The 25,922-nt window shown below is 40.8% G+C and overlaps 1 protein-coding gene across 2 annotated transcripts in view; it reads right to left on the reverse strand.

The window, feature by feature from the left end:
* Positions 1 to 25,922, reverse strand: part of LOC128656393 (uncharacterized) — a 173,071-nt gene that overhangs the window by 67,070 nt on the left and 80,079 nt on the right. For both annotated transcript variants that reach the window (XM_053710270.1, XM_053710271.1), the window contains exon 3: positions 22,203 to 22,498. In XM_053710270.1, the coding sequence (XP_053566245.1) occupies positions 22,203 to 22,498 (296 nt within the window). The remainder of the gene's footprint in view (positions 1 to 22,202; positions 22,499 to 25,922) is intronic.

A 25,922-nucleotide genomic window follows, 5' to 3' on the forward strand; every position in this document is an offset into this window, starting at 1 on the left:
ATTTGCCACTGCTAAAAATTATTATAGTTGTTTGAATTGACCCCTTTGTACAGTGCATAATGAAAATAAATATTAACAAGTTTAACCGTTTGTCTTTTTAAACCGTAGAATAATAAAGCCATTCGCACAGGGGCATGACAGGTATATGCTTAGGATACTTTATTTCATATTTACTATTTGAGACGCTAGTGTGTTTTCATTTTGTGAGGTTTTGAATTATGTCAATCAAAGTGTATGATTTCTCCTAACAGATTCTAAGGGGTTAGTGGAGAAAACATGTGGGTGTGAGGTCGGGTTCCTATGGATTGATAAATCAGTCATGAAAAAAAGTATGACATATTTTTTATGTAGTGGGCACACATATTCCAGGGGTGTTAATCTGTTTTTCGAGGGCCAGTATCGCCCAAATACCCAATCAGGTCATGTGACCTGGAGAGGGTGTAACATAATGTTTGATTTTAGAACAATTAGAATTCCACTTTTACAACAAATGAAAACACCAGAAAGATTTGGAAATTGCCACAATCATCATTTTACTTTGAAAGTTTAGGGTTCTTGTATTTTTTAATCCTTTTTATCGTTTTGCAATTGTGTGTGTCTATTGTTTAATTACATATACATATATCATCTAATTTAAACTATTTATTTTTACTTTGTTATGCACTGTTTAATTAGATCTATCTGTGTGCTCTAGTAACTGAATGCACAGCTTCCTTAAAGGGACAGTCAAGTCAAAATACACTTTTATGATTCAGAAAGAGCAGCAGTTTTAAGACTCTTTCCAATTTACTTCCATTTTCAAATATTGAACAGTCTTTTTATATTGTGCATGTGCACAAGTTCACAGGGTAAACGTATACTAGTCTGTCATTGACTGATGCCTATCACATGATACATGGGGGCTGAAAAATGGGCCAAAAAAAAAAAATCAACTGCTTATTTGAAATTCAGAGTAAGGGGTAGATGTACTGTAGCATATCATGTCCGACAGACATCGCTGAATGCCGCCCCCTGCAAATTTGCGGCCAATTTGCGGCCGCTAGCAGCAGGTGTCAATCAGCCCAATCATATAGGATCGGGCAGATTAAAGAACACAGCCCAGTGGCGTATTTAGGTATCGTGCTGGAGAGAGAAAGAGAGAAAGAAAGAGAGAAAGAGAGAGAGAGAGAGAGAGAGAGAGAAAGAAAGCGAGAGAGAGAGAGAGAGAGAGAGAGAGAGAAAGAAAGAGAGAGTGAGAGAGAGAGAGAGAAAGAAAGAGAGAAAGAAAGAAAGAAAGAAAGAAAGAGAGAAAGAGAGAAAGAAAGAAAGAAAGAAAGAAAGAAAGAAAGAAAGAAAGAAAGAAAGAAAGAAAGAAAGAAAGGAGTGAAAGAAGGGAGCAAGGGAGGGAGGGATGAAGTTGAGGGAGGGAGGGAGGGAGGAAGGGAAAGAAAGGAGAGAGGAAGGGAGGAAAAGAAGAATACACTTTGAAATAATCACTGCCCTTCACATGCAACAACATACAGTAATTACCATTATTCAAGTAATGAAACTTTTCAAGTGTCCATTTACTATTTACTCTGTGGGTTTATGAATGCAGACAAAGCTAGCTATTATTAGCTAACATACATTAGCGCTGAGAGTTTATGATTAGACATCACAAGCTGATCTAAGCAGTGCACAGACGCATCCAGTCCATTAGTTACTAAGACCTGTAATAAGCACTGCGCTCGCAGACCAACCACTGCTGACAAAAGAAGGCAGCATATCGGCACAAGGTCTTCTCCTCCAGCCTCACCTTGTAAGCATATCCCCGGGCAAGTTTCTCACCAAGAACACTTCCACTGCAAAAATGCTAGTGGCTCTAAATGAAGCAATGGTTTAAAGGAGCACTGCTTGTGAAGAGCAACCTTAATAAGCGCACGTGCCTTGTCTTCTCTGCAAAAGCCTGCACTTTATCACTCACTGTACTGTGTGCTGTCTTATAGAGAGAGGATAGGAGAGATGTGCTGCCCCTTCCAAAACCTGCCGCCCTAGGTACCAGCCTTGTTGGCCTAGGCCATAATACACCCCAGCCACAGCCTCAGAGGCAGTGGACAAGTTATGGAGCATTCGGTCCTTGTTAAATCTACCCCTAAGTGTTAAATTGTTGTCTTTTTATTCCGTACTTGTTAATTATGTAATTCTACTGCATTGAGTGGTCCTTTAAGCTATATTGTCCTGATGTTGCAATTTTGCAGATCGTTGTATTCTAGAGACTTATGTTGCTTATTCTGGGGTACTCTAGCAGTGCGCATATGCAATATTGTGGAGGTTTTCAGAGGAACAATGATCGGTCGATACTGAACTCTATTGAAGGTTTAACACACAGTACTGTGTCTGATTTGCTCTGGTGTGCCGTGTAGAAAATGTTATCATATTATTATGTAGCTCATAACAAATTATTCCTAATCTGTGTGCTGACACGTTGTTTACCTTTTCATTTTAATTTAGTTAAGTGTCCAAGGGATAAATCTGTTGATGAGGCATGTAAAAACTACAACAATTTGTTTCTATACATACGTGCCAGCATTACAGTAATGCTGAGTTAAATGCATAAAGTTGGAATTGAAACTATAATTCTTTGTATAAGTGGAAAAGTCATAGTGTTTCAATTTTGCAGATTACTAGAGTGTAGTAATTTTTGTTGCTTTTTCTTAAGGATTCTCATGATGCACAATATTGGAGGGTCTTTGGAATACCAATGATTGGTTTATATCAAACTCCATTGCAAATCTAATGTACAGTATTGTTGTTCATGTGCACGGGGGTACAAGAGAACGCTATTATATAATAGTGCAATACATTAACATTTATCTGTGTGCCAACATGCTTACATTAACTCTTAAAGGCATTTTATGTATTCTTCTGGGGAGTAATTGAGGTAGGAGGTGTGTCCATATGCATGTGCGTTGGCATTACAGAGACGCTGAAGGTGCCGTATAAAACTAGGATAATATCACCACTATTTTACTCACCTGATGAAACAGACTACCAGCATTCGGAATGGTTATGGGTGGCCCAGCAGTGAAACAGTTAATAAGGTAACTGTCATGAAATGCAGGACACAGCATAGAAGGTACAACGCTATTTTATTGCAGAGCATAGAAGTAAACAGCTTGCACAACACATCTAACCAAGTAACTGCGACAGACAATAACGGCTCTAAGCCCCGCCCCCATCCGGTGGCGTCACCTCCCACTCTCATCACATCTTCAGCCTTTTCAAAGGACAAAGAATACATCAAATTACAAGGTATACAAAAATAGTTTTGTTTAGTATACAACAAATAACAAGTTAAAGAGAATATATATATGAACAACAAGAAATACAATCCTGACTTAAACATTGGGGTAGACTACCCTAGTCCACAGTGACCATGGGATTATTCTGCCCATTCTTCTGATCACTGCTCTAACTAGTGCTAATCCTGATATTGGGCTGGAAGTTTCACCACTCTTCCACTTGATGTCATTTTACATGAACTGTCCTCTGATACAGAAGAAGGTGATTGAAAGTCTGCTGGAAGCAAAGAAGTATCCCCACTGTGATCTTGCTGAGGAGAAAGTACCCCTCTTAAAAGAGGGGATCCCACCGATGGTGGCTCTGAGGCATCCAGTCCCAAACTCTCAGGTATTGGCTGAAGATGTCTTCTATTTCGACGTGTGACTGTCCCTCCATCAGTAAGGACTACATAAGACCTTGGTTCTGGAGAGCGTCCAATTACCGTAGCAGGTGTCTTCCATTTCTTATCATCCAGTTTAACTCTGACACTTTGCCCCACATTCAGCTATTGCAAGGGCCTCACAGAGTGTGTTCCGTCATAGAAGAATTGATAACCCCTTTTAGCCTCTTCATCCCTCCTAAGGACCTCGTCCTGAGGAACAGAGCTGGTTGGCTGGAAGACTCCAACAGATGGTAAAGTGGTGCAAATCTGACGTCCTAGCATCAGCAGTGCTGGGCTAAAGCCCATGGCTTGAACGGGAGTCGCCCTATAGGCCAAGAGAGCTAGGTACGGCTCAGATTGCTTTATAATTAATTTAGTTGTTTGAACTGCCCTTTCAGCCATTATTGGCCTGCGGGTAATGTGGACTTGATGTAGAATGGACGAAATCATATTCACTGTGGAAAGAACTGAACTCCATGGAAACAAACTGCATCCATTGTTATGCCCCACCGGGCGAACAAGCTCTTGAGACGAGTGATAACGACTTGACTGGTGATCTCATTCAAGGGTGCAATCTCCAAACACCTGGAATAGTAGTCAATCACTACCAGGTACTTTTTCCCCTGCAGTTCGCACAAATCAGCAGCTATTTTCTGTCATGGGCCTGCAGGCTACGGAGTAGAAATCAACAGCTCACTTCTCTGAGTAGGCCAGCGTCCCCGGCAAAAGGCACATTTTGACACATGGCTTGCAATGTCAGAACTGATCTCAGGCCACCATACTGCCATAGCTGCCCTTTCTCTGCACTTTGTAATGCCGAAGTGGCCATCATGAATTCTGCTTAACATCTCCTGCCGCATGCTAACAGGAATAACAATGCGGTCCTGGAACAGCCCCAACCCATCAAGCTCTGTGAGCTGCGATCTCTCTGACTGATAAGAACTTAAAGACATCCGGGCTGACAGGCTCTTGGGCCTACCTTCTTTTATGTACTTAATAACTTCTTGAAGGTCTGTATCTAAACGTGTCTCCTTTCTTATTTGTTCCAGCTTCCCTGACTAAATGGATTTGGATGCCAGAACTGAATCCTCATACACTTTTACATCTGATTCCATTGAAGATTCTTCAGCAGCAGCCAGCGGGAGCCTGGAACGTGTATCTGCCACTACCAGTTGTTTCCCTGGCACATGCACAGCCTGAACATTGAACCTGAGCAGCCTCATCAGAAGTCTCTGGCATCTTAAGGGTGTTTTGTCAATATCATAGGCGTTGATAAGAGGGACTAGCGGTTTATGGTCAGTCTCCAGACTAAATTTCTCTAAACCCACTAGGTAACGCTGGAAGCACCCACAGGCCCAAACTGCAGTCAGACACTCTTTCTCAATTTGGGCATATTTTGACTCAGCAGCTGTCAGTGTACGGGAACAGTAGGCGATGGGCTGTAGTTTGTTCTCATTCAGCTGCAGGAGGGCGGCCCCTAACCCATAACTGCTCGTATCAGCACTAACCACAGTTTTTTTAGAAGGGTCGTAGAACCCCAGCACTGGGGCAGACCCCAGCAGGGACTTGACCTGCACAAAAGCTTCTTCCTGTAAAGGTCCCCAGACCCAGGCAACATATTTCTTCAACAACTCTGTGATAGGGTGTAGTACTGTGGATAAATCTGTAAGGAACCTGCCCACATAATTCACAAGGCTCAATATTTGTCTCAACTCGTGTACATCGGAAGGACATTTTATCTGTTCAATAGCAAGGATTTTGTGACAGACCCTTCTGTCAGTACTGAAAGAGTTAACTTTGTTCAGCTTTAAGAAGCTATTTTCTAGCTCTTGTGTACTATTGTGTACTGTAATTAAGTTTAGTGATAAACATTCACATTGTTTAATCACATCCAGAGAGCAGACGCCCAAGTGATAAAGAAGGGCTCAATTGTGTCTTGTGTTTAACTTGCTTATCTGCTTAAGTAATGTAATTCTATTGTGGCATGTCAGAGGGCGTTTTCCCTCTATCTAATGTACAATATTCTTTCAACCCCCCATCTGGGGTCTGACCTGCATAAATACTGGGCATATAGCCTTCAATAAAGTGCATTCTGTTTTAACCTTCAATGTGGAGCCTGGTCTCATGTTTGAGGGGGGAATTCGCTGGGTTGTGAGTTGCTAATCCCATATTCAGGACATCTTTCATCTGGTATTAACCCTTGGTATCCGGGTGATACCGTAACAGATTTTATCAGGGTCCGGGCTTGATGCCATCTCCATTGATGATATGCCCAAAGTAACATAACTCAAACTTTCTAAAATGGCATTTCTCCTTATTTAATTTCAGCCCGGACTCTCTAATGGTCTGCAGCACACCGCTCAATCGCTGATCATGTTCTTCCAATGTAGACCCATACACTAAAATGTCGTCCATGACGGCTGCCATGCCCTTGTGGTCCCTTAGGAGAGAACTCATCTCAGGAGCAGAGGATATCCCAAAGGGGAGTCTGCAGAAGCAAAACCAACCTACCAGTGTAATGAAGGTAGTCAGTTTGCGTCACTTTGGATCAAGAGGTATCTGCCAGAAGCCGCTGGAAGCATCCAGTGTAGAGAAGAATTTTGCCCCAGCCAATTTCAGAGCTATGTCTTCAAGCTTGGGCAGCAAATATCTCTCTCTCTTCACTGCCTAATACAGCCTTTTCAAGTCTACGCAGATGCATACCTTCCCATTTTTCTTCACAACAGGCACAATGGGGGCACACCAGTCAGTTGCTTCAACAACCTCTTCAATAACTCCCATATTCTTCATACGCAGAAGTTCCTTCTCCACTTGAGGCATGAGCAGGAACGGAATTCTACGAGAAGTGGTAATGCTGTATGGGACTGCGTCATCTTTAAGTGATATTCGGACTGAGTTGCAATTCAGTAGGCCCAATTCACCAAACATGTCTTTCAAAATCACATTCACTCTGGCAACCAGGCCTACACCACAGGCTGCTTTTCTGCTCAACAGGTTGTTAACACACTGACCTCTAATCAAATGTACCCACATAGTGAATTTTCTCTGCTTGTACTTGCAGCTGGCAAGAAATTTCCCCGCACAATCGATGCGGCCACCAGGACTATGAACTTTCGTTATAACTTTCCCCAGCTGAGGCTGTCGAGGCAGTTTTATGAATGCTGCAAGGGACATAACAGTGATGTCTGCTCCCGTGTCAATCTTGAAGGCAACGTTGGCTCACATTACAGTAAGAGTAACCTGCCAATCTTTGTCTGAACCAGACCATTCAACAACAGACCCTACAAAGGACACTTCTTGACCCTCCTGGTCACTATACACCTGCATCTCCTTAATGTATTCAGTTTTACACACCACTTCAAAATGGCCCATTCGGTTACATTTTCTACATCTTTTACCTTTAGCAGGGCATACGACATTCTGATCATGGGTACGGTTACACAGCGTGCAGCGAGCCTGCTGCACCCATCCACTTCTGGGCCTATCTGTTGCCGTTGGTCTACTGCTCACACTGTGCCTTTCACCTGCAGCTCTCCTGAACTGCTGCACTTCATCCACAATACTCTCAGACCTCAGATCAGCACTTTGCTTTTTCACCAGTTCACGCTGGCGGGCCATCCTAATAGTCCATCCAATGTTAAATCAGCCTCCAACTGTAGCTTCAGTATCTGCAATTCCTATGGCTCTTCTGTCTCTGATTTGCTCATCTTTAGCAACACCAAACTCACAGAATTCTGCTAGTTCATACAGGCTGCGCACAAATGACTCCACAGATTCTCCCACACGCTGAGCACATTTGTGAAAACAAGACCTCTAATGAATCACATCTCTTTTGGGCACAAAGTGAGCACTGAGTTTGTTCATAACTATTTCAAAGTCAAATTCTTCCCCTTCTTGGAAAGTAAAGGCATTGAACTCTGGCTCCACATCTTTCCCCATAGAGTATAAAAGAAAATTATCTTGTACTTCACCACTCTCCTTGTCCAGCTTGGAAGCAATACTGAAGCGTTGAACCCTCTGACTCCATGTGGGCCAAGCTGCAGGTTGAGAAAAATCAAAAGGCTCAGGTGGGGTAAAATTCGACATTGTCAATAATCAGGAAACAGAAGCGCAGGCAAGTACTTCTGACACCATGTCATGAGATGCAGGACACAGCATAGAAGGTACAATGCTATTTTATTGCAGAGCATAGAAGTAAACAGCTTGCACAACACATCTAACCAAGTAACTGTGACATAGACAATAACGGCTCTAAGCCCCGTCCCCATCCAGTGACGTCACCTCCCACTCTCATCACAGGAACCACATCTGGCAGTCTGAATTGTATAGTGTTTGCTAATTGATCTAATTAACTGTTTCACTGCTGGGCCGCTCACAAAACTGGCCTTAGAGGGAACACTGGTTATGGATATCCTTTACCATACTGAGAATTAAGAATTGAAAGATCCAAGGAATATCTCTATATAGATACCAGTGTAATAGCCAGCTAACAGCCAATAAAAGCTCAGCACATATTATTAGCACTATTTAGTGCATTATGATATGTGAGTACAGCATTTTTTTTTTTCTTACATTTTTCAGAGTAGATTTTGGTCTTTTGGAAAAGGTTTTGAAGCAGCCCTAACCCCTCAAGATACCATATCCAAGATTGGAATTAATATTATTATTATTATTGGTTATTTGAAGAGCGTCAACAGATTACGCAGAGCTATAAACAAAGGCTGGGTACAATAAAACAATTATAGGGATCAAATGGGTAGAGGGCCCTGCCAAGAGTTGGACTGTTGTAGTCAGCTCTTTAAAAATCTAAAAAGAAGATTGCAGTGGGTGAAGGAAGGAGTTTAATGTAAGGAAGTGGGATAGGCATGCATATACTAGTTTAATGTAAGGAAGTGGGATAGGCATGTATATACTAGGTTTTCGAGAAGCTTTGAGGCAAGAGGGAGGAGGGAGATAGGGCGATAGTTGGATGAGGAGGTAGGATCAAGGGAAGGTTTTTTGAGGATAGGTGTGACCAGTGCATGTTTCAGAGATGAGGGAAATATACCGGTGCTGAGGGAGAGGTTGAAAATGTGTGTGAGTATAGGGGTAAGGGTAGCAGAGAGGCAGGGGAGTAGCTGTGAGGGGATAGGGTCAAGGGGACAGGTAGTGAGGTGAGAGCGCAGTATAAGTGCTGAAACTTCTTCCTCAGTAACAGGGGAGAGTGAGCTAAGTTTAAGGTTATGTGGATTGTGGTTGATTGAGAGCATTTGAGGGGGGGAGAGAATGGAATTATGTTGAGAGCTGATTTCATGTCTGATGGAGTCGATTTTGTTAATGAAGTGGCTGGCAAAGTCTTGAGCTGACAGAGAAGTTGTATTAGGAGGTGGGAGAGGGCAGAGAAGAGTATTGAAAGTGGAGAACAGACATTTTGGGTTTGAAGAAAGATTAGAGATAAGGGTAGAGAAGTAGTGTTGCTTATGGAGATTAAGGGCAGAATAGTAGGAGTTTAAGATGAATTTGTAATGAAGAAAATCAGCTAAACTCCGAGATTTTCTCCAGTGCCGCTCAATATTCATATAAAAGAGGACTGTAATGCCTCCAACATTGTTGTTGTTTCATGTTAGTTAACCCTGTGTGTTGCAAATTGGTGACAGTGGTTGGGAGTAATTAACCCTATCTGTAACAGACTGATGGGCAGCGGTGGGAGTGGTGACCTCTGCCCATGAGAATTTGCAATCCAGAAGAACTATGCGGGTAAGTAAACTCCCATAATATACGCTGTAACATATTTCATATTCCTGAATTTTGCTTTTCTGGATTTTGCATTCCTGCCATTCAGTGCTGCAATACATGATATGTCGCACATCAAATGCGAACTGCTAGCAGCACAGGAAAACAATATTTACACCCACAACATTTGGGGAAAATTAGGGTTGATCACAATCCTTTAGAAAAACTTAATAAATTATTTATCTACAAAGATGTGTTGAAAATCGTTAGATACCATTTTTCGTGATCAACTCCATGATTGTTAAAAATGTATTTAAATGTTTACAATTGTAAAATATTGACGTCTGTTTTAATAGGGTAAAGTAGTCTTTTTGGACTACTCACCTCACCGAGATGAACGAGGGGCTGGTCATGGGCATTTCGAGGCATTCTATAGGAGTGATCTGGGGGTTTTCACTCAAACCTTATTCAAGCATTGGGAATTCGTAAAGACAATATTGTCCTTGTGAAATACCGGTATGTTGTCTCAAGGTTGTGTTTCACTATTTAGAGGTTATATCACTCTTTATTGTTTTCACGTTTTCTTTTGTCTATATGTTAGAGTGTACTGTTTTATATTATTCAGGGGGGTGATCACAATTCTGTATATAAATTGGTCCTATGATTCTCAACAGAAAATCATCATTAAATAATATGGAGATTTTTTGTAAATTAACCCTTTAATAAACTTTCCTACAAGATTGGGATATAGCCCCTAATTAATTTGTTTGAAAACATATTTGTGATGTTGGTGTCTTTCACAATGGAACTCGATTTATACTGCTAAAAGTGAACAGTCACAAGATAGATAGTGCGTCATTTATATATTATGAAGTTCATCTGGCGACTCGCAGACTTGATAAGGGTAGGTATTAATTAATTACACAATGTTCTATTTGCAAAGTTGATGACCATTTTGCTGGATCACAGCCAATATTTATACCTTAATAATAGGGTAAATTCCAATCCAAACCAAAAAAAAATACATTAAAAGGACATGAAACCCTAATTTGTTCATTCATGATTCAGATAGAACATACAATTTTAAACAGCTTTCCGATTTACTTCTATTATCAAGTTTGCCTAATTCTCTTGGTTTTGTTTATTGAAGGAGTAGCAAATCACTACTGGGAGCTAGCTGAACACATTGGAAAAGCCAATAACAAGTGGTATACCTGTGTATGCTTTCAATAAAGGATACAAAAAGAAGGAAGCAAATTAGGTAATAGAAGTACATGACAAAGTTGTTTACAGTTGTATGCGCTATCTGAATAAAAAAGAAAATAGTCTTTTTTGTTGTTGTAGGTTTTTTATAGATAAATTAGTTTATACATTTTTTTTAAAAGATTGGAATCATCCCTATGTCTATCTATACCAGTATATTATGATTAGAATTGAAATTCTGAATAGCACCCTGTATGATAGATGAGACATATACGGCTAGATTATGAGTCTTGCGTTATGAGTAAAAAAGCAGCGTTAAGCCTCATAACGCTGCTTTTTACTACCGCTGCTATTACGAGTCTTGCAGATTTAGGGGCACAGCACACTTTTTTGGCCTTACCGCAAATAAACTTACGCAAATTGTGTAAAGTCTTTTTTCTATGGGACTTCCATAGCGCCGGTATTACAAGCTTGTCCTGGGAGGCCAAAAAGTGAGCGGTACACCCTATCCCGTCAAGATTCGTAACACATTCTAAAGTCAGTAGTTATGAGTTTTACACTACAACGCTGTAGCATAAAACTCATAACTAAAGTGCTAAAAAGTACACTAACGCCCATAAACTACCTATTAACCCCTAAACTGAGGCCCTCCAGCATCGCAAACACTAAAATAAAATTATTAACCCCTAATCTGCCGCTCCTGACATCACCACCACTAGAATAAACATATTAACCCCTAAACCGCCGCACTCCCGCATTGCAAACATTAGTTAAAAATTATTAAACCCTAATCTGCCGCCCCTAACATCGCCGCCACCTACCTACATTTATTAAACCTTAATCTGCCGCCCCCAATGTCGCCGCCACTATACTAAATGTATTAACCCCTAAACCTAAGTCTAACCCTAACCCTAACACCCCCTAACTTAAATATAATTAAAATAAATCTAAATAAAACCTACCCTTAATAACTAAATAATTCCTATTTAAAACTAAATACGTACCTATAAAATAAACCCTAAGACCTAGATTTGGAGTTTGGCGGTAGCCGTGAAAACCAGCGTTAGAGGCTCCTAACGCTGGTTTTAGGCTACCGCCGGTATTTGGAGTCACTCAAAATAGGGTCTAACGCTCACTTTTCAGCCGCGACTTTTCCATACCGCAGATCCCCTTACGTCAATTGCGTATCCTATCTTTTCAATGGGATCTTTCTAACTCCGGTATTTAGAGTCGTTTCTGAAGTGAGCGTTAGAGCTCTAACGACAAAACTCCAGCCGCAGGAAAAAAGTCAGTAGTTAAGAGCTTTCTGGGCTAACGCCGGTTTATAAAGCTCTTAACTACTGTACTCTAAAGTACACTAACACCCATAAACTACCTATGTACCCCTAAACCGAGGTCCCCCCACATCGCCACTCGAATAAAATTTTTTAACCCCTAATCTGCCGACCGCCAACTACGTTATCCTTATGTACCCCTAATCTGCTCCCCCTAACACCGCCGACCCCTGTATTATATTTATTAACCCCTAATCTGCCCCCCACAACGTCGCCGCCAACTACCTACAATAATTAACCCCTAATCTGCCGACCGCAAAGCGCCGCTACTTAAGTTATCCTTATGTACCCCTAATCTGCTGCCCCTAACACCGCCGACCCCTGTATTATATTTATTAACCCCTAATCTGCCCCCCTCAACGTCGCCTCCATCTGCCTACACTTATTAACCCCTAATCTGCCGACCGCAAAGCGCCGCCACCTACATTATAGCTATGTACCCCTAATCTGCTGCCCCTAACACCGCCGACCCCTATATTATATTTATTAACCCCTAACCTGCCCCCCACAACGTCGCATCCACCTGCCTACACTTATTAACCCCTAATCTGCCGAGCGGACCTGAGCGCTACTATAATAAAGTTATTAACCCCTAATCCGCCTCACTAACCCTATAATAAATAGTATTAACCCCTAATCTGCCCTCCCTAACATCGCCGACACCTAACTTCAATTATTAACCCCTAATCTGCCGACCGGAGCTCACCGCTATTCTAATAAATGGATTAACCCCTAAAGCTAAGTCTAACCCTAACACTAACACCCCCCTAAATTAAATATAATTTTAATATAACGAAATTAATTAACTCTTATTAAATAAATTATTCCTATTTAAAGCTAAATACTTACCTGTAAAATAAATCCTAATATAGCTGCAATATAAATTATAATTACATTGTAGCTATTTTAGGATTAATATTTATTTTACAGGCAACTTTGTAATTATTTTAACCAGGTACAATAGCTATTAAATAGTTAAGAACTATTTAATAGTTACCTAGTTAAAATAATAACAAAATCACCTGTAAAATAAATCCTAACCTAAGTTACAATTAAACCTAACACTATACTATCATTAAATTAATTAAATAAAATACCTACAATTACCTACAATTAAACCTAACACTACACTATCAATACATTAATTAAATACAATACCTACAAAAAAATACATTTAAATAAACTAACTAAAGTACAAAAAATAAAAAAGAACTAAGTTACAAAAAATAAAAAAATATCTACAAACATAAGAAAAATATTACAACAATTTTAAACTAATTACACCTACTCTAAGCCCCCTAATAAAACAACAAAGCCCCCCAAAATAAAAAATGCCCTACCCTATTCTAAATTAATAAAGTTAAAAGCTCTTTTACCTTACCAGCCCTGAACAGGGCCCTTTGCGGGGCATGCCCCAAAAAGTTCAGCTCTTTTTCCTGTAAAAAAAAACATACAATACCCCCCCCCCAACATTACAACCCACCACCCACATACCCCTAATCTAACCCAAACCCCCCTTAAATAAACCTAACACTAAGCCCCTGAAGATCATCCTACCTTGATCATCCTACCTTGATCGGAACAGCCAATAGAATGCGAGCTCAATCTGATTGGCTGATTGGATCAGCCAATCGGATTGAACTTGATTCTGATTGGCTGATTCCATCAGCCAATCAGAATATTCCTACCTTAATTCCGATTGGCTGATAGAATCCTATCAGCCAATCGGAATTCGAGGAACGCCATCTTGGATGACGTCCCTTAAAGGAACCGTCATTCTTCAGTTGGACGTCGCCGGAGGAAGATGGGTCCGCGGTGGAGGTCTTCAGGATGGAGCCGGTCGTCATCGGATGAAGATAGAAGATGCCGCTTGGATCAAGATGGTTGCCGGTCCGGATCGCCTCTTCTTCCCGGATAGGATGAAGACTTTGGAGCCTCTTCTGGACCTCTTCAGCCATCGGATGATGGATCGCCAACCCCCGCTTGGGTTGGATGAAGATTTTGGAGCCAGGACCGATCGGTGATACCTGGTGAGGTGAAGACAAGGTAGGATGATCTTCAGGGGCTTAGTGTTAGGTTTATTTAAGGGGGGTTTGGGTTAGATTAGGGGTATGTGGGTGGTGGGTTGTAATGTTGGGGGGGGGGTATTGTATGTTTTTTTTTACAGGAAAAAGCTGAACTTTTTGGGGCATGCCCCGCAAAGGGCCCTGTTCAGGGCTGGTAAGGTAAAAGAGCTTTTAACTTTAGTAATTTAGAATAGGGTAGGGCATTTTTTATTTTGGGGGGCTTTGTTGTTTTATTAGGGGGCTTAGAGTAGGTGTAATTAGTTTAAAATTGTTGTAATATTTTTCTTATGTTTGTAGATATTTTTTTATTTTTTGTAACTTAGTTCTTTTTTATTTTTTGTACTTTAGTTAGTTTATTTAAATGTATTTTTTTGTAGGTATTGTATTTAATTAATGTATTGATAGTGTAGTGTTAGGTTTAATTGTAGGTAATTGTAGGTATTTTATTTAATTAATTTAATGATAGTATAGTGTTAGGTTTAATTGTAACTTAGGTTAGGATTTATTTTACAGGTAATTTTGTAATTATTTTAACTAGGTAACTATTAAATAGTTCTTAACTATTTAATAGCTATTGTACCTGGTTAAAATAATTACAAAGTTGCCTGTAAAATAAATATTAATCCTAAAATAGCTACAATATAATTATAATTTATATTGTAGCTATATTCGGATTTATTTTACAGGTAAGTATTTAGCTTTAAATAGGAATAATTTATTTAATAAGAGTTAATTAATTTCGTTAGATTAAAATTATATTTAATTTAGGGGGGTGTTAGTGTTAGGGTTAGACTTAGCTTTAGGGGTTAATCCATTTATTAGAATAGCGGTGAGCTCCGGTCGGCAGATTAGGGGTTAATAATTGAAGTTAGGTGTCGGCGATGTTAGGGAGGGCAGATTAGGGGTTAATACTATTTATTATAGGGTTAGTGAGGCGGATTAGGGGTTAATAACTTTATTATAGTAGCGCTCAGGTCCGCTCGGCAGATTAGGGGTTAATAAGTGTAGGCAGGTGGAGGCGACGTTGTGGGGGGCAGATTAGGGGTTAATAAATATAATATAGGGGTCGGCGGTGTTAGGGGCAGCAGATTAGGGGTACATAAGGATAATGTAAGTAGCGGCGGTTTACGGAGCGGCAGATTAGGGGTTAAAAATAAAATGCAGGTGTCAGCGATAGCGGGGGCGGCAGATTAGGGGTTAATAAGTGTAAGGTTAGGGGTGTTTAGACTCGGGGTACATGTTAGGGTGTTAGTTGCAGACGTAGGAAGGGTTACCGCATAGCAAACAATGGGGCTGCGTTAGGAGCTGAACGCGGCTTTTTTGCAGGTGTTAGGTTTTTTTTCAGCTCAAACAGCCCCATTGTTTCCTATGGGGGAATCGTGCACGAGCACGTTTTTGAGGCTGGCCGCGTCCGTAAGCAACTCTGGTATCGAGAGTTGAAGCTGCGTTAAAAATGCTCTACGCTCCTTTTTTGGAGCCTAACGCAGCCATTTTTTGGACTCTCAATACCAGAGTTATTTTTATGGTGCGGCCAGAAAAAAGCCGGCGTTAGTTTTTCGGGTTGTTACCGACAAAACTCCAAATCTAGCCGTAAGATAGCTACAATATAACTAATAGTTACATTGTAGCTAGCTTAGGGTTTATTTTTATTTTACAGGCAAGTTTGTATTTATTTTAACTAGGTAGAATAGTTACTAAATAGTTATTAACTATTTACTAACTACATAGATAAAATAAATACAGATTGACCTGTAAAATAAAACCTAACCTAAGTTACACTAACACCTAACACTACACTACAATTAAATACATTAAATACAATTAGCTAAATTACAAAAAAAAACACTAAATTACAGAAAATAAAAAACAAATGACAAGATCTTTAAAATAATTCTATTGAGCTTGCATTCTATTGGCTGTTCCAATCAAGTGTAAGTGTAAGATTAGGGGTGTTTAGACTCGGGGTTCATGTTAGGGTGTTAGGTGTAAACATAAATTTAGTTTCCCCATAGGAATCAATGGGGCTGCGTTACTGAGCTTTACGCTGCTTTTTTGCAGGTGTTAGACTTTTTCTCAGCCGGCTCTCCCCATTGATGTCTATGGGGAAATCGTGCACAAGCACGTATGACCAGCTCACCGCTGACTTAAGCAGCGCTGGTATTGGAGTGCGGTACGGAGCTCAATTTTGCTCTACGCTCACTTCTTGTCTTTTAACGCCGGGTTTGTAAAAACCTGTAATACCAGCGCTGTAGGAAAGTGAGCTGTGACAATAACGTGCAAGTTAGCACCGCACCCCTCATAACGCAAAACTCGTAATATAGCCGATGGATTCTAGGGTGACATCATGGGACACAAATTTTTCTGTGTGCAACAACTTCCATATTTGTCTAGCATAGCTCTATTTTTACTGCATACCTCTTTCTCATTTGGTATCACATTAATCTTTTAGTTAATTCCTATTTTAGTAAATATGCAATTAATATATTAAATGCAAAAGTGTTGGGGGCGGAGCCGACTGGGGAGAGCATCAGACGCATTTTCTTTGAGCTCCTGGCTCCTAGATGTAATTTTATGATTTATTCGATCCATAAAGGGCTTAAACTCCTCTTAGTTATATATGGGAACAACTACTGTCTGCTGTGTCACCTGGGAACTCGGAGACAAGTTAACTGTTGAGCAAATAGTTGTGATTTTTCCCGCAGCCGCGCCACGTGGGGATTTTTGGGAGCTATCCCCTCAAGGATACGGCTGACATGGAGGCACTAGAACTTAGGGAACGAAACACTCAACAATTACTAAAGAGACACTTTCAGAAACTGAAGGAGGATCTGTTTCTCATACTTTTTACTTATACGATACCGCCGGATCCTCTATCTTCGGACACTGACTTTGTGCAGCATGGCAATACCTGCGCTACCTCCATACCCAAGCCCCAGAAAACGGAAGAAATAGCCGCTTGCAAATCTGCTTCAACCTCCCAATTCTCGGACCCGCTCACTCAGATGAATAAGCAGCTGGTAATGGGATCTGCAGTGCCGTCAAATTCCGCCGAAGTAAGTGCCCCGGATGACACGCTAGTTAACACGCTACCGGCTCTTCACGATCCTTCAACTCGGCCTCATGTCAATGCCGCTCCACCCGGGACCACTCTTCAAACTGATTCTTCCATAGCTGACATGCAGAGAGGGGTGATTGATCTCCGGTCATATCGCAGCACCATAATTACAACTAGGAACACTGCTGGTCAGCTCATTGCCGCATGGAAAACCCAGGAGGGTTCTCGACATCATCTCCAAGCCCACAAAAGTCAAAGAATTCTTGAGCGGAGGAGGGCTCGCAACCGATGCCATTGCTCTACCCACAGCAGTCATCTGCACAGTAGCATGCCTACAATTCTGAGAGCCGGGATCGGGTAATGTAATGTCTGTCTTGAGGGCGCCTGCTAATATGGATGCCAGGAAGATATATGTACATATCCATGTGCAGGCATGTACCGAGTTCATAATCCCCTTACTACAACGTAAAAGACAGCTTTCTCTCTTCTGCCTAGTTTGGTATTGTTAAGACATTGCGCCATGGACAGTTACTCCACTCTATTGTTCACTGATAATCATATATATGTTTAATCTGGTTTACAGCTTGTGTTATTTTATTTTGATTAAGATATACTGCAAGAGGTCCCTTTATAGAACACACATACAGCTCATGAGTCTTGATGTCCACTACCTCCTATTCAAGATGCTCAACTGTGGAAGACCCTCTAAATATTTCTAGGTTAATGAAACAGCTAATAGCTCTCCTGCTACGTGGACTTATCCTACTCAAGTTTATGACTGAGATCTATAATTGCTTTGTCTTTACTCAAACCTGACAGTTAATATTACTGCTCTGTATTTACTTATTATGCTATGCTAATTTGAAGTTTGCTCACTCCTAGTATATTGTTGAGAGGTGCAGTATCATATACCAAGATTTTCAATGACTACAGGCATTATCTATAGTACTGTAAAGCAGTCACCTAGGTACACATAGGAGATATCCCATGTCTAATAGACTAGTGCATCAGCTGTAACTCATCTGTATAGATATTCATCCGACACAAAGTACATAATGCTGGACAATTTGTGCTTGTAAGCTTGAATTCCGTGCCGCTAAACTATTATTTTCTTAAGGTGCCTAAAGTGTTATATACTAGACTGTTACAGGGAGTGCAGAATTATTAGGCAAGTTGTATTTTTGAGGATTAATTTTATTATTGAACAACAACCATGTTCTCAATGAACCCAAAAACTCATTAATATCAAAGCTGAATAGTTTTGGAAGTAGTTTTTAGTTTGTTTTTAGTTATAGCTATTTTAGGGGGATATCTGTGTGTGCAGGTGACTATTACTGTGCATAATTATTAGGCAACTTAACAAAAAACAAATATATACCCATTTCAATTATTTATTTTTACCAGTGAAACCAATATAACATCTCAACATTCACAAATATACATTTCTGACATTCAAAAACAAAACAAAAACAAATCAGTGACCAATATAGCCACCTTTCTTTGCAAGGACACTCAAAAGCCTGCCATCCATGGATTCTGTCAGTGTTTTGATCTGTTCACCATCAACATTGCGTGCAGCAGCAACCACAGCCTCCCAGACACTGTTCAGAGAGGTGTACTGTTTTCCCTCCTTGTAAATATCACATTTGATGATGGACCACAGGTTCTCAATGGGGTTCAGATCAGGTGAACAAGGAGGCCATGTCATTAGATTTTCTTCTTTTATACCCTTTCTTGCCAGCCACGCTGTGGAGTACTTGGACGTGTGTGATGGAGCATTGTCCTGCATGAAAATCATGTTTTTCTTGAAGGATGCAGACTTCTTCCTGTACCACTGCTTGAAGAAGGTGTCTTCCAGAAACTGGCGGCAGTAGGACTGGGAGTTGAGCTTGACTCCATCCTCAACCCGAAAAGGCCCCACAAGCTCATCTTTGATGATACCAGCCCAAACCAGTACTCCACCTCCACCTTGCTGGCGTCTGAGTCGGACTGGAGCTCTCTGCCCTTTACCAATCCAGCCACGGGCCCATCCATCTGGCCCATCAAGACTCACTCTCATTTCATCAGTCCATAAAACCTTAGAAAAATCAGTCTTGAGATATTTCTTGGCCCAGTCTTGATGTTTCAGCTTGTGTGTCTTGTTCAGTGGTGGTCGTCTTTCAGCCTTTCTTACCTTGGCCATGTCTCTGAGTATTGTACACCTTGTGCTTTTGGGCACTCCATTGATGTTGCAGCTCTGAAATATGGCCAAACTGGTGGCAAGTGGCATCTTGGCAGCTGCACTCTTGACTTTTCTCAGTTCATGGGCAGTTATTTTGCACCTTGGTTTTTCCACACGCTTCTTGCGACCCTGTTGACTATTTTGAATGAAACGCTTGATTGTTCGATGATCACGCTTCAGAAGCTTTGCAATTTTAAGAGTGCTGCATCCCTCTGCAAGATATCTCACTATTTTTGACTTTTCTGAGCCTGTCAAGTCCTTCTTTTGACCCATTTTGCCAAAGGAAAGGAAGTAGCCTAATAATTATGCACACCTGATATAGGGTGTTGATGTCATTAGACCACACCCCTTCTCATTACAGAGATGCACATCACCTAATATGCTTAATTGGTAGTAGGCTTTCGAGCCTATACAGCTTGGAGTAAGACAACATGCATAAAGAGGATGATGTGGTCAAAATACTCATTTGCCTAATAATTCTGCACTCCCTGTATGCTCCATTTTTCTCAATCTTGGCCAAAGCTACCTTTGGGAATCTGATATCCTAAAATGTCCCATGTTTCTAGCATCCTGATTGCTTATGTGTTTTAGCCTAGCATTGTGGTATCCCATTAGCCTCCCTAGCACCATTGTCTAGCTCCCAACTTAATTTTAGTCTCAGCCCTTAGTTGTGCAGAGCGTATTCCCCCAATATGCCTTTAGTTTACATAACTAATCCTGAACGCCTTCAGGTTAACCTATCTATGGTGCCTACTTTATAATGCTCTCCCTAGTATGTACACAACCCGCCTCACACGGCCTTTCTTTTAAGTAATCCCTTGCCACGCAGATATAAATCCAGTGACAAGAAAATATGTGATCCTATTGTCCCTTAGAACTCTCTCTGCATCCCCCTCATTTTTACGCAACTAAGTGTCTTAGCGACCCAGTCTGCTCTAATGGCTCTCATGGGGATAACTTTAGCTCACCCAGTTACATCTCTCTTCCTAGGGCCTAACTGATTCTCGAATGCGAGACTTGGAATAGCTCAAGTGCCATTACACAATAGATCACTGTAGTTCCCTTTGATTTTTAGTAGATACAGCCAGTTTGTTTACAAGCTGATACGCACATTTTAAACCCTCAATGGGGCCTGTTTTGTATCTATATTACTATAAATCATCTCATAAGAAACAATATTTAACTAATAGATAGGAGTCTACTAATACGATAACTATGGGTTTGAATCTGTATGTGACACCCTTAGCTGTGTCATCTATATGGGAATTACTTTTTCACCAGCTCACACAAGGTTCTAGTTTTCCTCAGAGTATCTAGCCCTGTCTCCCCTAATTTGTACCCACTTAAAAATTGCATGAAAACATCCCATGTGAACCAATCCCTAGGCTTCTGGGTTTTACTCATGTTTCCACTTCTGTATAGTCTCCTTGGGTTTATCTTTTTACACACCCTCCCCATGAACCTACAGTGATATATAAGTGTCCTCAAGTTTTATTTTTACATTCTATAACTATATGTCTGACGGTGCACACTAATGACACGTGTAACCCTACCATACTGTAGACTTGTTGTCAATGTTAGCCAAGTCCCCCCTCATTAGCCTTAGACACAGTAGAACATCTCATTGAAGTCTATATATACAACAACCATATAACACGCCCTTACTCATAGAGTTAAAATAGTTGATCACTAATGTGACCCCCTAAGCTATAGGCTTATATCTCAATGGTCTTTGACACACTAGAATTAGCTACTTGAGTCACCCGTAGGGAATGCATGGGTAGCCTTATTTTAATTATATCTCTAATTAATTACTCCTCCTGCGGGGAAATTCCTTCTTTTTCTTTTTTATTATTTATTTAGACAAAATATCGGTCCTGGCTGAGCTCCTCTTCTCCCTTTCCCGCTGGTACCTGCTGCCTGCGGGTCATACCCTTTTCCCTTTTACCCACATCGCCTGGAGTTGGCACTTCCCCAGGAGAGGAGCTCATGTAGTAGTCCCCTATGCTCCATATATATGTGTGTGTATGTATATATATATATATATATATATATATATGTATATATCCTAATCTTCTCCTCTCCCTAATTAGTGAATTTTGTGTCATTTTGCCATTCTTTCCAACATATACATCTAGGATATACCTCTGACTTACCCTCAGACCTTATTTGATCCTTTGGCATGAATGATACACAGTAATAGCTATCCCACCTCACATTTCAAAGACACATGCCCCAAGCAGACTTTTCCTGTATACCTACGCACTCATGACACTAATTGAAATACCCCCCAAATTATGTATACTATCCTCATCTAATCTAAAATTTTTGGAAACTCAGGCTCACTATATAGCTATCTTAAACGGCTCCGCCCCCTATATTTTCCTCCCCCTTATGCAGAGCGGTTTTTGCCCGCTGAATTCCCCCTCTACACTATCTGGCCCAAGAGAGGCCAGACAAAAGCCAACTCCCTACATTGAGCAGTTACAAGATCATAGAATATCTCTTATATCAATGAAGGGATCATTCACTATATTATACAAAAATCGAGGTTTCATTGTTGTGTGTTCCAGTCACCCTTGTACACTATAAACTAATCTACAATTTAAGCTCATGGTCTCAGAAGTAGTGTTATAACTCATTTTAGCAGTTATCCTCTCCCTATTGAACATGTTTTATTATATGACTACGGTTCTTATCTATAGATATACAGTAATATTGCTGTGTGAATACAGTGACAACAATTGTAACACGGAGATCTCAATATTTTAGTTCAAATCTCTTTTCTATGTGAGACATGTATATTTATACTTATCACTTATGTGCCGTGCCTGGACACATTCTATGTTTTGTAGTTATTATCTCTTACCTCAATAAAAAAATATTTAAAAAAAATAAATAAATGCAAAAGTGTTAAAAATATACATACCTGTTGGCTGAGGTGAGGAGCAGATAATAGCTCCATTGTTTGTGTTTTTAGTCGTTAGTGTCTCCTCCTCTGTGTAAAAGTTTTTCCTAATTTCCTTGATTAGTGTTAACAGGAACTCCAGCATTGTGTCTTCCTGTATAGTTAGTTTTATCATATTAGGGTTCTTACATATCTGGCACTGCTCTCTGCAGATATTTAGCTGTACTAAGCCTCTCTTAGACTTCATGAGCCAGTAATGGAAAACAAAAGGGCAAAAGCTGGATTCCCATACACTGGAACACTTTGAGCAGAAAAAACTAAAAATAAATACACAAATTATTGAATAAATTCACAGATATAAACACATGCATTGGTAATATACAAGAAAATACATCTCAATGTGTTGTAGGCAGACGGTGCTGCCAAATAAAAGAAGTATTGTAAAAACATAAACATGTTGTATGAGGTAAGATTTTAAACAGTTTAAACATTGCACCAGAACACCAGTGTGAATAGGAAAAAAATACAGGTGCCACAGGCAAGGCTGAAAGGAACATAAAAGACAACATTAAATAATTATGGTTCAGATAGAGCAAGATAGAGCAAAATTCCTTTGTTCTCTTGTTATCCTTTGTTCAATTGCAAATCTAGTTAGGTTCAGGAGTAGCAATGCACTACTGAGAGCTAGTTGGTGATTGGTGGCTATACATACAGTATATCTCTCTTGCCATTGGCTAACGTGGTGTGTTCAGATAGGTCCCAGCACTGCATTGCTGCTCTGGAGCTACCTATCACCTAGATTACCAGTTATGCGCACTATAGGGAAATTAACGAACGCAAGATAAGTTGCGTTGTTTAACCTCCTATAGCGCAGCCATTACAAGTTTTTAAAAATCCGGCTTGTGCGTGCGATATGGGGTTTTTAAGCTCCATACCGCTCCAAATACAAACACTGTTTTGACGTGCTTGTGTACGCTTCCCCTATAGACATCTATAGGGAGAAGGTATCAGAAAAAAGTCTAACACCCTTGATCACGGAAAGAAAAGCTCGTAGCTCAGCCCCATTGAAGTCTATGGGGAAAAAAAACTAATGTTTAAATCTAACATAAACCCCGAGTCTAAACACCTTGAATCTGCCCCCACCGACATCACCGGCACCTACATAATGTTATCAACCCCTAATCTGCCGCCCCCGATATCGCCTCCACCTAAATAAAGCTATTAACCCCTAATCTGCCGCTCCCGATATCACTGCCACTATACTAAAGTTATTAACCCCTATTCCCCTGCACCCCAACATCGCCCCCACACTATAATAAATCTAATAACCTCTATTCTGCCACTCCCTGACATCGCTGCAACTAAATAAAGCTATTAAACCTCTGGCCTCCCAAATCACTACCACTAAATAAATCTATTAACCCCTAAAGCAACATTACTTCTTTACTCTTATCTCTACTCTTTCTTCAAACCCAAAACGTCTGTTCTCCACATTCAATACTCTTCTCTGCCCACCCCCACCTCGCACCACAACTTTTCTCTCAGCCCAAGATTTTGACAGCTACTTCAACAACAAAATCGACTCCATCAGAACTGAAATCAGCTCTCAACATACTACCTGTGATGAGAGTGGGAAGTGACGTCACCAGATTGGGGGCGGGGCTTAGGCCCGTTTGTCTGTGTCGCAGTTAGTTAGTGAGATCAATGCTACCAGATTTATGTTTCCATGCTCTACAATAAAATAGAGTTGTACCATCTTTGCTGTGTCCTGCATCTCATGACATGGTGTCAGAAGTTCTTGCCTGCGCTTCTGTTTCCTGATCGATGACGATGTCAAAGTTTACCCCACCTGAGCCTTCTGACTTCTCTCAGCCTGCAGCTTGGCCCACATGGCGTCAGTGGTTTCAACGCTTCAGGATTGCTTCCAAGATGGACAAGGAGAGTGGTTAAGTACAACTTAACTCTCTTTTATAGTTTATGGAGAAAGATGTGGAGCCAGTGTTCAATGCTTTTACTTTCCAAGAAGGGGAAGAATTTGACTTTGAAATAGTTATGAATAAACTCAGTGCCCACTTTGTGCCCAAAAGAAATGTGATCCATGAGAGGGCTTGTTTTCACAAACGTGCTCAGCGTGTGGGAGAATCTGTGGAGTCATTTGTGCTCCCTGTTTGAACTAGCTGAATTCTGTGAGTTTGGTGTTGCTAAAGAAGAGCAAATCAGAGACATAATAGTTATTGGAATTGAAGATGCTAAAGTCTCACTGAAGCTACAGTTAGAGTCTGATTTAACATTAGATGGGGCTATTAGGATGGCCCGCCAGAGTGAACTGGTGAAAAAACAAAGTGCTGATCTGAGGTCTGAGAGTATTGTGGATGAAGTGCAACAGTTCAGGAGAGCTGCTAGTGAAAGCCACAGTGTGAGCGATAGACCTAAGGCTACAGAAAGGCCCAGAAGTGGATGGGCGCAGCATGCCCGATGCACATGGTGCAACCGTACCCATGATCAGAGTGTCATATGCCCTGCTAAAGACAAAAGATGTAGAAAATGTAACAGGATGGGCCATTTTGAAGTGGTGTGTAAGACTGAATATATTAAGGAGATGCAGGTGGATAGCGACCAGGAGGGTCAAGAAGTGTCCTTTGTGGAGTCTGTTGTTCAACGGCTGGGTTCAGAAGATGATTGGAAGGTTAACCTTACTGTAATGGGAGCCAAAGTTGCCTTTAAGATTGATACAGGAGCAGACATCACTGTAATGTCCCTTGCAGCATTCATAAAACTGCCTCGACAGCCCCAGCTGGCGAAAGTTACAACAAAAGTCCATAGTCCTGGTGGCCGCATTGATTGTGCGGGGAAATTTCTTGCCAGCTGCGAGTACAAGCAAAGGAAATTCACCATGTGGGTGCATGTGATTAGAGGTCAGTGTGTTAACAACTTATTGAGCAGAAAAGCAGCCTGTGGTTTGGGCCTAGTGGCCAGAGTGAATGAGATCTCAGAAGATATGTTTGGTGAATTTGGCCTACTGAATTGCAACCCAGTCCGTATATAACACTTAAAGGTGACGCAGTCCCATACAGCATTACCACTCCCCGTAGAATTCCATTCCCGCTCATGCCTCAAGTGGAGAAGGAGCTTCTGCGTATGAAGAATATGCGGGTTATTGAAGAGGTTGTTGAAGCAACTGACTGGTGTGCCCCCATTGTGCCCATTGCGAAGAAAAACGGTAAGCTTCGCATTTGCGTAGACTTGAAAAGGTTGAATGAGGCGGTTGTTATAACTACAATATTTAAATGTTGTGTAGCTGTAATAGCGGAACAACCACAGGAAAGACTTAGCCTGCAGTGTCAGTATTAATACAGCACTTTAATAGTAATGGATGATTCCCAGCAGCGGTGTAAGAGTGAAACTGAGTGTTTGCAAAGTAATACAGCAGGTAGAGGTTAGGATAACTGCTGATATAAGTATAAATGACACTATGCAAAAATATACGGCTGATATGTTCTTAGTACTTTGATTGTTGCAAAGCATAAGATATGGTTAGAATGCAGACTGGAGATTTAAGCAGCAAATGATAGAAAACAGGTTATCCAATAGATAAGCAAAGTATTGCAAGCAAGGAATGGCAGACAAATAACAATTAGCAGTTCAATACAGATTGAGATATACTTGCAAGTACTAGCAGCTGTAGTAGAATGAATCCGGTGGTTGGTGTATGTTAACACGATGAGAAGGGAGCAGTAGCAG

This window comes from Bombina bombina, chromosome 4 (genome assembly GCF_027579735.1).
Source record: "Bombina bombina isolate aBomBom1 chromosome 4, aBomBom1.pri, whole genome shotgun sequence".
Classification (NCBI taxonomy): Eukaryota; Metazoa; Chordata; class Amphibia; order Anura; family Bombinatoridae; genus Bombina; species Bombina bombina.